This window comes from Carassius auratus, chromosome 42 (genome assembly GCF_003368295.1).
Source record: "Carassius auratus strain Wakin chromosome 42, ASM336829v1, whole genome shotgun sequence".
Lineage (NCBI taxonomy): Eukaryota > Metazoa > Chordata > Actinopteri > Cypriniformes > Cyprinidae > Carassius > Carassius auratus.
Window position 1 is genome coordinate 11,482,577 of NC_039284.1, and position 12,171 is coordinate 11,494,747.

At 39.6% G+C, this 12,171-nt stretch overlaps 2 protein-coding genes across 4 annotated transcripts in view; both read left to right on the forward strand.

Moving 5' to 3' along the window:
* Positions 1 to 7,203, forward strand: part of LOC113060652 (MAGUK p55 subfamily member 5-A-like) — a 30,429-nt gene extending 23,226 nt beyond the window's left edge. For both annotated transcript variants that reach the window (XM_026229757.1, XM_026229756.1), the window contains 11 exons: positions 1,885 to 1,962; positions 2,177 to 2,326; positions 2,423 to 2,584; positions 2,701 to 2,778; positions 2,879 to 3,062; positions 3,176 to 3,247; positions 3,323 to 3,394; positions 3,470 to 3,637; positions 3,716 to 3,918; positions 4,216 to 4,326; positions 5,121 to 7,203. In XM_026229757.1, the coding sequence (XP_026085542.1) occupies positions 1,885 to 1,962; positions 2,177 to 2,326; positions 2,423 to 2,584; positions 2,701 to 2,778; positions 2,879 to 3,062; positions 3,176 to 3,247; positions 3,323 to 3,394; positions 3,470 to 3,637; positions 3,716 to 3,918; positions 4,216 to 4,326; positions 5,121 to 5,297 (1,455 nt within the window). In that variant the 3' untranslated portion in view covers positions 5,298 to 7,203. The remainder of the gene's footprint in view (positions 1 to 1,884; positions 1,963 to 2,176; positions 2,327 to 2,422; positions 2,585 to 2,700; positions 2,779 to 2,878; positions 3,063 to 3,175; positions 3,248 to 3,322; positions 3,395 to 3,469; positions 3,638 to 3,715; positions 3,919 to 4,215; positions 4,327 to 5,120) is intronic.
* Positions 7,204 to 7,811: 608 nt separating this feature from the next.
* LOC113060653 (eukaryotic translation initiation factor 2 subunit 1) lies at positions 7,812 to 10,892 on the forward strand. 2 transcript variants are annotated; one of them, XM_026229758.1, is made up of 7 exons: positions 7,812 to 7,988; positions 8,243 to 8,490; positions 8,573 to 8,652; positions 9,465 to 9,616; positions 9,701 to 9,905; positions 10,118 to 10,261; positions 10,345 to 10,892. In XM_026229758.1, exons 2-7 carry the CDS (start codon positions 8,250 to 8,252, stop codon positions 10,468 to 10,470), a joined length of 948 nt encoding a protein of 315 aa, XP_026085543.1. In that variant the 5' UTR covers positions 7,812 to 7,988; positions 8,243 to 8,249; the 3' UTR covers positions 10,471 to 10,892. The 2 variants fall into 2 exon arrangements, with proteins under 2 accessions (XP_026085543.1, XP_026085544.1); XM_026229759.1 differs by lacking the exon at positions 7,812 to 7,988 and having other exon boundaries at positions 8,225 to 8,490.
* Positions 10,893 to 12,171: the final 1,279 nt, after the last annotated feature.

Below are 12,171 nucleotides of genomic sequence, written 5' to 3' on the forward strand. Positions count from 1 at the left end.
CTGTTGAAACTGAAATAGAGTGTTAGCATGCGAGTAATACTTCATTTTCTTTGAAATAATTCTGCTGGACTCATATAATTCAATAATTCAGTCGGATTCAGTTCAGTATTATAGTCATTTGACAGCCACAAGCTGTAGGTGCATGTCTGTTGTAGGTATGAACAAGTGGTTGGTAAAGTTGAAACTCATTGATTAGTTAACACACCCCACCCAGCACTTTCTTGAAAAATGGTGATTACACCGCTCTTACTCCTGGTTCTTTGTTCCATGTTGTCAAGATACCTGTAACCAGAGCACAAACATTTACAACGGGCACATTAACAACTATTGTTTTAGTCTGTTTGTAATAGTATAATCAAGTTGTGTCAAAGCCATGTGACTAATCACAGGAAAATAATCATTAAAATGTCATGACTTTGCTGGTTGGCTGATGGCATCACACATTTATAATCTTGAGTAAAGGACAGTTAAGAAAATCAGACATTTTATAGCTGTGCAAATGATTGGCTCAATGGGTCCGTGCACAAATTAAGGGGGCTTTATGGTGAAAAGGCTCTTTAATCGGAGTCAGTGTTGTGTGAAGTGCTAATGAGAGCCTGATAAACTCATTGTTGTTGTTTTTGGTTATCCCACTCGGTGCAGGACAATACTAGACAGAGAGTTGCTCTGTCCTCTGCATTCATTAAGACCCAGATCCACTGACCTGTGCTGTGCTCTCACAGTAAAACTCTCTCTCACGGGACAGGTTACCAGAGCCAGTGTGGACTGTGGACACATCCCATCCAGAGCTCTTCAATATTATGATCTTATTTTCTCATAAATACTGTATTTGCTAAAATTCTCCAAAATTCTCCCTTTATAGTGTATGTTCTTCATCTGTAACTGATTTGAACATTGTGGAATACAAGGACTTCTAACTGTAGGATCACTTTCAAAACTTCTCCAAGGCCCCCATTGCTCTGACTCCTTGATACAAAGCTGTACTTTGTGTTTACAAAAATCTTGCTGAAATCCAGAGCCCTACTTTCTGTTGCTGTGTTGTAACTTCACTGTGGTACGATCTGAAAGTAAACAACATCCCCTCTTAGTTTTTTGTGTTAGTCATATGGGTCATTTTATACCATCCGAGATTATGCACATGGTTGGCACAGTTTAATAAAAAAGTTTCTGTAATGTGACCTTTCTAAGTTAAAATTAGGCTGTGATATTTTTGGTTAATATTTTTCCACATTTGTCAGCAGAAAAAAAGTCATTTCAGAGGAAGAGAAAGTTATTACATTTTGATGACACAGTGAAATCATGAATTATTTTCTTTAGACTATGCCCTGATGATTCATGCATAATTAGACCAGGGACATGTATTAATAAAGTGAACACCAACAGTTTCCTAATATATCTGAAATCACAAATATGAACTACGTTCAAAAGTTTGGGGTCAGCACAAAAAGAAAATAAATTAATACTTGTATTCAGAATGGATGAGTTAAATCAGTGTTACAAAGATGCTGCTGAATATTCAGCTTTACATGAATAACTTACATTTAAACATTAAAAATATAAATATCTATACATTAAAATAGTTTTTTTTTACGTTTGTACTTTGTATTTATTGTAGCATTTTTAACAAGACTACTGTTTTAATTAATTGTTTAATCAAATAAATGCAGCCTTGATAAGCATAAAAGACTTACATAATAACATGAAAAAAATGTACTGACCTTAAACCTTTGATTTTAAAAGTATATTATAAAAACTGAAAATGCAATTTATCAAAGGTGTTTGTCAAATTCAGCACTTTCTACTACTGTACTTTAAGGCATGATAAATGTAGTAGTGTTGTTGTATTGCCACGATGACCCGATGTTGTTGAATCTGTCCTCGCAGGTGGAGGTCATGATGCACAACAGCTCGCAGAAGGAAGGACTTGAGCTAGGCACTCTGCTCAAAACTCCTCACATGCAGGTCTGTCTCCATCACATGCGCACACATCCCCCAATTCCCCTGTTTCTCCTCTGTTGCTGATGACCACAGCTGTGATCTCAATCCCTGTCCCAGAGCCTGAGCTCTTTTGAACACTGTAACATGACGATGAGATCAGACTCATGTCTACTCTGTAGAACTCTTTGGCTTTCATCCTGAATATAACCCATCATCTCTGGCTCTCTATATCCTTCAGGCCTTTATGATGGCCCATGACTGTGTGGCTGAACAAGAGATGCAGCTGGAGCCTCTTGTTCCTTCTGTCAGTCAAAGTGAGACTCTCACCCAGTGGGGCGGGGAGACTGTCAAGATCGTGCGGATTGAGAAAGCAAAGGACGTCCCATTGGTGAGGAAGTTCTTTCATTGCTTTCCGCCGAATGTTATGCACTTCTTGACATTTGAACTGTATTTTAGCTTAATGTGCACATGCGTATTTATGCAGGGAGCGACTGTTAGAAATGATATGGACAGTGTAGTCATCAGCCGCATCGTGAAAGGAGGGGCGGCAGAAAACAGTGGCCTTCTGCATGAAGGAGATGAGATCCTGGAGATCAACGGCGTGGAAATCCGTGGCAAAGATGTCAACGAGGTCTTCGACATCCTGGTAATTACTTTTAAAATAAGATGGCAGGAAGAAGAAAGAGGAAAAGTCTACTGAAGTATCCAAAAGCATTCTTTGGCAACTGGACATTGAATGATGTTGTTTTTCCACATTCACAGGTGGACATGCATGGCATACTGACTTTCGTTCTCATTCCCAGCGCGCAGATCAAACCACTTCCTATTAAAGAGACTGTGGTGAGGCTTTAAGTCAGAACTGAATTAATTACTGCTTGAGTAAAGCAATGCATAAATAGAACTTATCAGTGATTAAACCCATATCCCTGTGTTCACGCAGATGCATGTGAAGGCACATTTTGACTACGACCCCTCAGATGACCCTTACGTTCCATGTCGAGAGCTCGGCCTGTGCTTTCAGAAGGGAGATATCCTCCACATAATCAGCCAAGATGACCCCAACTGGTGGCAGGCCTACAGAGACGGGGATGAAGACAACCAGCCTCTTGCTGGCCTGGTCCCTGGTACTGTATCTCCCATGCTATACTGTGGATCCAGATTCTTGTTTAAATATTCCTTCCTAGTTTTTTGGCATCGGATTTCATGCTTGCATCTGTTTTTCTCACTGATTGTCCAGGAAAGAGTTTCCAGCAGCAGAGGGAGGCAATGAAGCAAACCATAGAGGAGGATAAAGAGCCTGAGAAATCAGGTTAGGGTTGCAGAGCTCATCCACACTCTTAAATGCATTTTTGCACAGCTCTAAACTCTCAACTTCTTTTGACAGGAAAACTTTGGTGTGCAAAAAAGAACAAGAAAAAGCGAAAAAAGATGCAATACAATGCTAATAAAAATGATGGTAAGTTTTTTTCAGACTCTTGTACAGTAGTTTGTTGTAGTTGCTCCATCTCATCCATTTCCTGTTGTTCTGCAGACTTGGATAACGAGGAGATTCTTACATATGAAGAGATGGCACTATATCACCAGCCAGCCAATCGTAAACGGCCCATCGCTCTCATCGGCCCACCAAACTGTGGTCAAAATGAGCTCCGACAAAGACTCCTCTCCAGTGAGCCGGACAGGTTTGCTGGTGCTGTTCCTCGTAAGTACAAGAAAATGTCCTGATTTTCAGCTTGTGTTACTATGTAATGTCCTGAACTGCAAACTCTCTTTGCCACAGACACCACACGAAGCCGTCGTGATAACGAAGTAAATGGCCGCGATTATCACTTCGTGTCCCGTCAGGCCTTCGAGATGGACTCTGCAGCAGGGAAGTTCATGGAGTCCGGAGAGTTTGAGAAGAACCTCTATGGCACCAGCACAGACTCGGTCCGACAAGTCATCAACACGGGCAAGATCTGCCTCCTCTGTGTACACACTCAGGTGAGATGGAGCACTCAGAACAATGCCCTAGCACAGGGGTGACCAATTGTGTTCCTGGAGGCCACTCTGCTGCAGAGTTTACACACCTGCCTGGAAGCTTCTGGTCATCTTTAAGACTTTGATTACCTGGTTCAGGTGTGTTTAGGTTTGGAGCTAAACTTTGCTGGAAGGTGTCCCTCCAGGAGCAGAATTGGACACCTGTGCCTTAGCATGTTGGTGGCAAATTTTGCAAATCAAGTACCACCTGCATTTCCTTGAGGATCATTGATATACACTGTTCCTTCTTCCTCTTTTTAGTCTTTAAAGGTGTTCCGCAGTTCGGACCTCAAGCCCTACATTATCTTCATAGCTCCTCCATCCCAGGAGCGATTGAGGGCCCTCTTAGCTAAGGACAACAAAAACCCAAAGGTAAACATCGGCCCTTAAAAATCACCTCCCAGGAGCCATCCACAAACAATGTTTTTGCAGTCTACTGTGCTGATTTTCCATTGTTTTTCTATGTAAACATGCACTAGACAGATCTCAGACCTGTGTGCATGAGTCTCAAGCCTTTTGTAGAATCTTGTGCATGATATGGTGAAAATCCTTTGATTCGTTTGGTGTTCATAGTCAAAAAAGACCGGCCTTTTTAAAATGTCTTGCTAATCTCTCATTATCCTATATCATCATCAGATCTTGGATTCAGTAAACTTGTTTTCTTTCTGTTGTGGTCATAGGCCTCATTTATCTGATCCTCAGTTTTTGAGTAAAACATGCATTATTTGGGGCAATGTGCACTCAAAAACTGAGGTGCAATTAGGTGTACCAATAATCAGTTGCAAAAAGAAATAGAAAACCTGTACTATTTGAAAGAAAACAAATTGATACAAAGATTTGGTACAATGAGAGATCTCACAGTAAACAGTTTTTATAAGCCAGTAATTTTTGACTGGGAACACCAAAGTGTTACAAGGTGGGAGTTGTTATACCCTGTGTGAGCAAAGTCAGTACGTTTAATCCACTGCAATAAGATTTAACTAGCATTTTAGGAAAAAGAAGATCATCTCTGGGTCAAAATGACCACAACACAACATGAGGGTTAAAGAATGACCCCTTGCATTTTTCCCCCATTCCCTTGCCCTCTGTCTCGCGTTTTAAATGCAAAATCATTTTCTGCGACTACTACTCCCGTTTTCGTGGTTTAACACCCTCTCTTGTTTCAGCCTGAGGAGCTGAGAGACATCATTGAGAAGGCCCGTGAGATGGAGCAGAATTATGGCCACCTGTTTGACGCCGCCATCGTGAACACCGACCAGGACAAGGCCTACCAGGAGCTTCTGCGTCTCATCAATAAACTAGACACTGAACCTCAGTGGGTCCCCTCATCCTGGCTGCGCTGATGAAGCCCACTCACAGCAACCCCTCCACAGACGGGTGTTAATGAAGAGAAGACTGTTTGTGAATCGCACACTCTCGGGTTCCATGGAGTTGATTGAATGCTGCTGTCTTTACACTACAGGTTCAACACTAGATTAGGACACTACGCGCCCTCTGACCTAGCCAGAAGTGTCTGTCTGCACTGATCTTTCAGCAGGCTGAGGGAATGAGTTTTTATGTCATAATTCGGTTGATCGTGGTGTGTTTTTGAGTCCTGTTACTCACATTCCAGTGAGAGTGTCACCAGCACTTTGTGCAGCAGTAGAAATAGGGCTTCTATACTGCTTTTGATAACTATTTATGATTGTAAATATTCTGTATGTATTTTTAAAGAAGATGTTGGACAAACGTGGAGGGTTTTTGTTGTGGAAAATCAACTGTATTAAAAGTCACCGTTTTAAAAGTCCAATGAGATGTTCAAACTCCAGAATAGTTTGGGTTCCCTGACATTATTAGTGGACAAATATGTTCGTACACTCTTTCTTTCACTCTGAAATATCAAACTGATGTTCAATGTTTTAAGAGCATCCAGCAGTGAGTTCAGTGCCCATCTGAACAACTCTTTCAAGCTTACAAGGCACTAAAAGAGATACCTGTCAAAGCGACGGAGGCCTTCTATCCCTGCGGCGCTGCCTCAGTGTTCCTATGGCAAGCAACACTGTGATTATGACAGAAGTTAATAGTACACTTCAGGTTTTTGGGGAGTTTGCAAGGCCACATATGAACCTAGATGCAAGATTTAAGTGGCTAAATGAAAGCCTATGCTCTCTGTCTCAGTATTCACATGCACTTCCAGCACTCAGAAGTGTAGCCAGTATTGTAAACAGTATTGGACAGCAATACAGGGAGGTTCACCATCTGAGTGTCAGCGCGGCGTAGTCTTAGTCAGTGCTTCTGCACAATTTAAAATGTTTCATTTGTGATATGGTTTTGATTGCATTTGAAGGCTCTGTGTTGTTTTTACCCATTTCAACATGAGCAAAGGGCTGGTGTTTTAACTTGTGGTAATCCTCTACATTATTAGGATCTCATGAAAGCTGCCAAGAACATGTACTGGTCATATTTCGCCCCAAACTTAGAAAGAAAAACGAAAACGAAAAAAAAAAAAATATATATATATATATATATGTATATATGTATATGTATATATATATATAATTATTGTAATAAAGTTAAAATGCTGTTCAATCATTAGAATCTTTTTTTTTTCTGTTTAATTTTGGGGTGTAATCTTTCCTGGGCGTGTTTCATGAGTTTTTTCCCATTGGTGTTCCATAGCTTTGGATGATCAAAATTATGGAACATCAGCTTCATGTTGAGGTGAGAGGAGTGTGCAGAATGTATGCTTATGAATGCATGATTTGGGGGTATGTTTGGCTCGTGCAAATGCTGGAAGGGAGGAACACGACCTTAATGGACCGAAAGCTGTGCTTGTGTGTGTGTTTGTGTCTGCATGCATGATTAGTAACAACGCTTTTAAAAGAAGGTCTGTCAGTAATTGCAGACAAGTATTCTCTCCATCGCTGATTCAAGCACACACAGGAAACAGCGTTACTGAGATTTGTTCTGCAGAACTGTTTTTGCTGTTGTTGCTTTTTTTTCCCTCTCTATTTTTTTCCTGAAGATAATCAGTCTATTTAGAAAGCATTAGGAAACAGCTCTGAGGTTTTTACTCGTGTGCACTACACTTGTGTTTGTGTTGTGAATGTGGATGGAGCCAGTAACCTGCTGTGCTTCACCTCACTCATGTGATCTAGTCACATGCCAGTCAACTGGAAGTAGAATTAAGGAACGTAAAAGAATCACCTTTTCCTTCTCAACTGTTTTTGTATGAATTATACAAGTGAATTAAAGCCCAGATTAATAGTGTTTTTGTCTTTTTCTTTATAAATTAGATGGTAATTGTATTAATTTATGGAGATTCTGTGCATATATAATATATAAATATTACATTTGAACCTGTTCATTTTTAGATCTTGGAACAGTGCTGGGAAATTATTAAAAACTCAAACCGTTATGAGGCTGCTGAAGAAATTGTGCTTAATTACTAAAAATGAAAATAAAAAACAAATCTTAGCAATCCTAAAATTATAAATAATAATTCTGTATGCTTTTTTATTTTAATTTAGATTAATAAATATATTCAGCAATGATGCATTAAGTGACAGTTAAAACTTTTATATTAGAATTTGTTAGAATGTGTTTTTTGTTTTTACTTTCTATTCAGCAAATATTTGTCCCAAGACAATTAAGCTATTTTCCATATTTATGATTATAAATATTTATTTAACACCATTTCGCAATATTGTTGTTTTACTGTATTTCAGAATTTTTATTATTTATTGTTGGAATTTTAAAAAACACAGAGATGCTCAAACTCAAATATTTTGTGAATCATTGGCATTATAACAGAATCAGCCAGTCTGCAAGTGCGCCTCCGAACCACTCGATGGCGGAACAGAGCGACTGAACACTCCACGAACAAAACAATGACTTCCTCTTCCGCCTAGGTTTTTACATGCTGATAAAATAGACATCAGAGAAAGCGCTGTTCAGTTTCCCTTACTTCTTAATTTGTATATGTGCACTTCTCATCATCAAATAAAGGACGTCAAGTAAACTCCAGTACACATTCCTCCTAACGTTATTTATCGGTAAGTGAAAGAGAGTATGGTTGTAGTGGCAGTGCTTTGTTTTGAACTGCATCATTTAGTCGATTTGGTTATCAGTTATAGTTTATTGTATGTTCGATGTTCAGTTTTTGTGTCTCCATTCTTAACACTATACAGAACCTTTCAATCAAAAATGACTGTTTACTTGTGAAGCTTTTCTTATCGGTTGCGTCTCGAAACCAAGTGAGCTTTCTACCCAGGCAGCTCTCACAAGCAGACGTTTCTCCTTCTGCCAGGATCAAGATGCCAGGACTCAGCTGTAGATTCTACCAGCACAGGTTTCCCGAGGTGGAAGATGTGGTGATGGTCAATGTCAGGTCGATAGCAGAGATGGGCGCCTATGTGAGTCTGCTGGAGTACAACAACATCGAGGGCATGATCCTGCTCAGCGAGCTCTCCAGACGACGAATCCGATCCATCAACAAACTCATCCGGATCGGCCGCAACGAGTGTGTGGTGGTCATCCGTGTGGATAAAGAGAAAGGTGGGGCTGTGAGTCAAACTTAAGAATCTTGCTTTATTGGATCCATTCCTCCTTTTCAGCCGTGGCATCCATATTTCCACAGGCTACATTGATTTATCCAAAAGAAGAGTATCACCTGAAGAGGCCATTAAATGCGAAGACAAGTTCACGAAATCTAAAACTGTGAGTATGCCTTGTCTGGTTAACGGTGAAAACACTTTGGCCGGCTGACCACATGTTGAAATCAGCACAGGCAGTACCCTCCATAGAGTTCCTTTAGATCTGGAGCTTTGTATTCTTTCCAAAAGTCATGAAATATTTGCCTAATAATAGCTGTTCTTTGGTGCTCCAAAGATATCGGTACAACAGCGCTCATCAATGTCAAAGTATAGTCTAGAATAAATTTCAGCCTGTCGCTTCAGTTGTCAAACATTTGATATTGGACAGCTGTTATGACACATGTTTAATAACTGATGGTAATATCATTTTCAGCATATTAGGCATAAGTTTAAGAATAAATTTGTGCATAATCTTAATGACTTTAATGAAGTTGGTTACACCTTCCTAATAACCTTTTAGTACGTTACCATCAGATCCAACACTAGAACAAGGTTAGAACTAGAACATATTGTTTAATGGATCTGAGCTAACGTGAACTAACAGTTGTTTTTATTAACTAACATTAACTAAGATACTGTGACAGATGTATTGCTCATTGATCGTTTATGCATTTCCTAATGTTAACTAACCGGACCTTATTGAAAAGTGGCGTCATTCTAAACCCAGATGTCATCTATGACATTTTTCATGGCCATGTGTTTGTCTTTTTCACTGACAACGTACTGACAAAATGTACTGACGTGTTAAAGCTATTGTTATCCTGTTTTTGTCCTCCTGTCAATCCCACTTAGCAAGCTCAGTTCAACCTCTCTATGTCTAAAACCCAGTGTATGGCCATGGTCTCATAGATGTTGTATATTTGCATGTTGTTACAGGTTTACAGCATTTTGAGGCATGTAGCTGAAGTCCTAGAATACACCAAAGATGAGCAGCTAGAGAGTCTGTACCAGCGAACGGCATGGGTGTTCGATGAGAAGTACAAGCGGCCTGGATACGGCGCCTATGACATCTTTAAGCAGGTTGTGTCGTAAGTATGCATTCATCAATCACTTATTGACTATGACTAGAATATTCTTCTATCACGATTGTGTAAATTGCATTCTGTGTGCAGAGACACTTCCATTTTAGATGGCCTGGATTTGACAGAAGAGGAAAGGACTGTTCTGATTGATAACATCAACAGACGACTCACTCCGCAGGCTGTTAAAATAAGAGCCGACATTGAGGTGGCCTGCTATGGCTATGAGGGTATCGATGCAGTGAAAGATGCTTTGAGGGCTGGACTCAAGTGTTCAACGGAGTGCATGCCAATCAAGGTAAGAACCTTTCTGCTCCGGTTAGAAACATTACTTAAAATTCCACCTTGTTTGTGACAAATGTGTTTTTTAATATCTGAATGAAAAATATATTATCATTATTAATGGAAAATGTCCGTCAGTCATGTGGTACCAAAATCGTTTTCTTAAAACAGATGAAAGAGGCTCCTAGTGATCCAAATTTGCTCGATATTACATTGCTTTTGTTGCAGATCAACTTGATTGCCCCTCCGCGCTATGTTATGACCACAACCACGCTAGAGCGCACAGAGGGCCTTTCTGTGCTCAATCAGGCAATGGCTGTCATTAAAGAGAGGATTGAAGAGAAGAGAGGCGTCTTCAACATTCAAATGGAGGTGAGAAATGAGAGAAATTATCCTCATTTCTAATTTTTGTCTTGTATTGAATAGCATTTGACCTTATTTCAATGTCAATGCAGCCAAAAGTGGTAACGGACACCGATGAGACTGAACTGGCTCGGCAGCTAGAGCGGCTGGAGAGAGAGAATGCAGAGGTGGATGGAGACGATGATGCAGAGGAGATGGAGGCCAAGACTGATGACTAGCTTGAAGAAACCCAATTAAACCAGCATTGCCATATTCATTCACGAGACTTGAGAGTTACAGTGAATTGTTTATCGTACCACAAGGACTGAAAAGCCATTGATGGAAAGCACCACTTCCGTAATACCAGGCAGATTAAGGGTGAATTGTGGCAGGCAGTGAAAGCTGGACGTACATTCATAGACATTGGCTTATCAGATGAGTTGTTGGAGGAATGCCTTCCATGAACACTAGAGTGTGGCTTGTGGGGTATTAATAATACAGATTTCAACAGCGTGGTTGTTTTAAGTGACCTTCTGTCTCCAGTCTCATTCAAGAAAGATGTAGTCTGTGGTGAAAAGGCTTTTCTTGATCGGTTTACTTCTCTTTATCTAAGCCTTCTGTTGTGGATGCAGAACTAATAAAGCAAGCTTTTTTTCATGTATATTTGTTTTTCTGTGCTGCCTGTTTTGTCTAAGATGTTAGATATGTCACTGAATTAATAGTATTTTAGCTGATACACTAACGTTCAAAATGTTGGGGTCAGCGATGTTTTACGCTTACCAGAAGTGACGGCAATGACACTTATATTACAAAAGATTTCTGTTTCAGATAAATGCTGAATTTTTTATATTCTTCTAAGAGTCCTGATAAAATTAAGTTTGGTCATCATAAGCATGAACAATATTTTAAAATATCATCACCTTGGAATTAAGAGGTTCAGTCTGTAATTTTTAATGCTGTGAAAAATAATTTACATTGTGTGTGTATTTTGGGACTATATATATATATATATATATATATATATATATATATATAAAAGGGGGTTCTATCAACAAAGTATATGGAATGCAAAAACCTTTAAGCTCAATATCTCAAAACCACTCAGAATGTAGATATAATCCTATAAAATTCCAAGGTGGCAATATATAAAAATATAATAAAATGTATTTCACAATATAGGTAATGTACAATATTCTTAGTGTATTTTTTTTTTATCTAATACCTACAGCCTTATATTAGGAAATCTGTTTTATTGCAGTTATGCTAGTTATAGCTTTTTAAAATTGTATATATATCCATGCTTTTGCCCATGGTGACTATGGTATTTCCACAACTAAAATAAAGCAGTCACTAAACAGTTTGCCATGGTAGCTATAGTTTTCATCTAAACACTTGTTTATTGTCACTGGGATCTCATGCAAACAATTAAAAGAAGGGAAAAAGAAGAAAAGCACCAGCTGGCCCCCATCTTTCCACAGATCTTCAACAGATCTCTGGAGTTGTGTGTAGTGCATTCCTGCGTCACACGCTCCACCATCATCCCTGTTCCAAAGAAACCCAAGATAACAGGACTTAAGAACTACATACCTGTGGCTCTAATGCAGGGTTCCTCAAATTTTGCCCCGGAGGGCCAATCTGCTGTAGAGTTTAGCTACAACCCTTGTCAAACTCACCTACCTGTGATTTGCTATGCAGGAACATGGATCTACTGAGCCAGATTTGAATATCCCTGACCTAACATCTGTCGTCATGAAATTGTTTGAAAAACTGGTTCTGGCTTATCTGAAGGACATCACTGGACCCTTACTGGACCCCCTGCAGTTTGCATTACCGAGCAAACAGGTCCGTGGATGATGCAATTAACATGGGATTGCACTTCATCCTTCAACATTTGGACAAAACAGGGACTTATGTGAGGATCCTGTTTGTGGACTTTAGTT

What these genes read in the sequence shown, in the direction of transcription:
- LOC113060653 (XM_026229758.1), top strand. Translation starts at nt 8,250, where the DNA reads ATGCCAGGACTCAGCTGTAGATTCTACCAGCACAGGTTTCCCGAGGTG. An exon ending in ATCTTTAAGCAGGTTGTGTC is followed by an intron (nt 9,617 to 9,700) that starts GTAAGTATGCAT and finishes TTCTGTGTGCAG; the next exon opens with AGACACTTCCATTTTAGATG. An exon ending in CGGAGTGCATGCCAATCAAG is followed by an intron (nt 9,906 to 10,117) that starts GTAAGAACCTTT and finishes CTTTTGTTGCAG; the next exon opens with ATCAACTTGATTGCCCCTCC.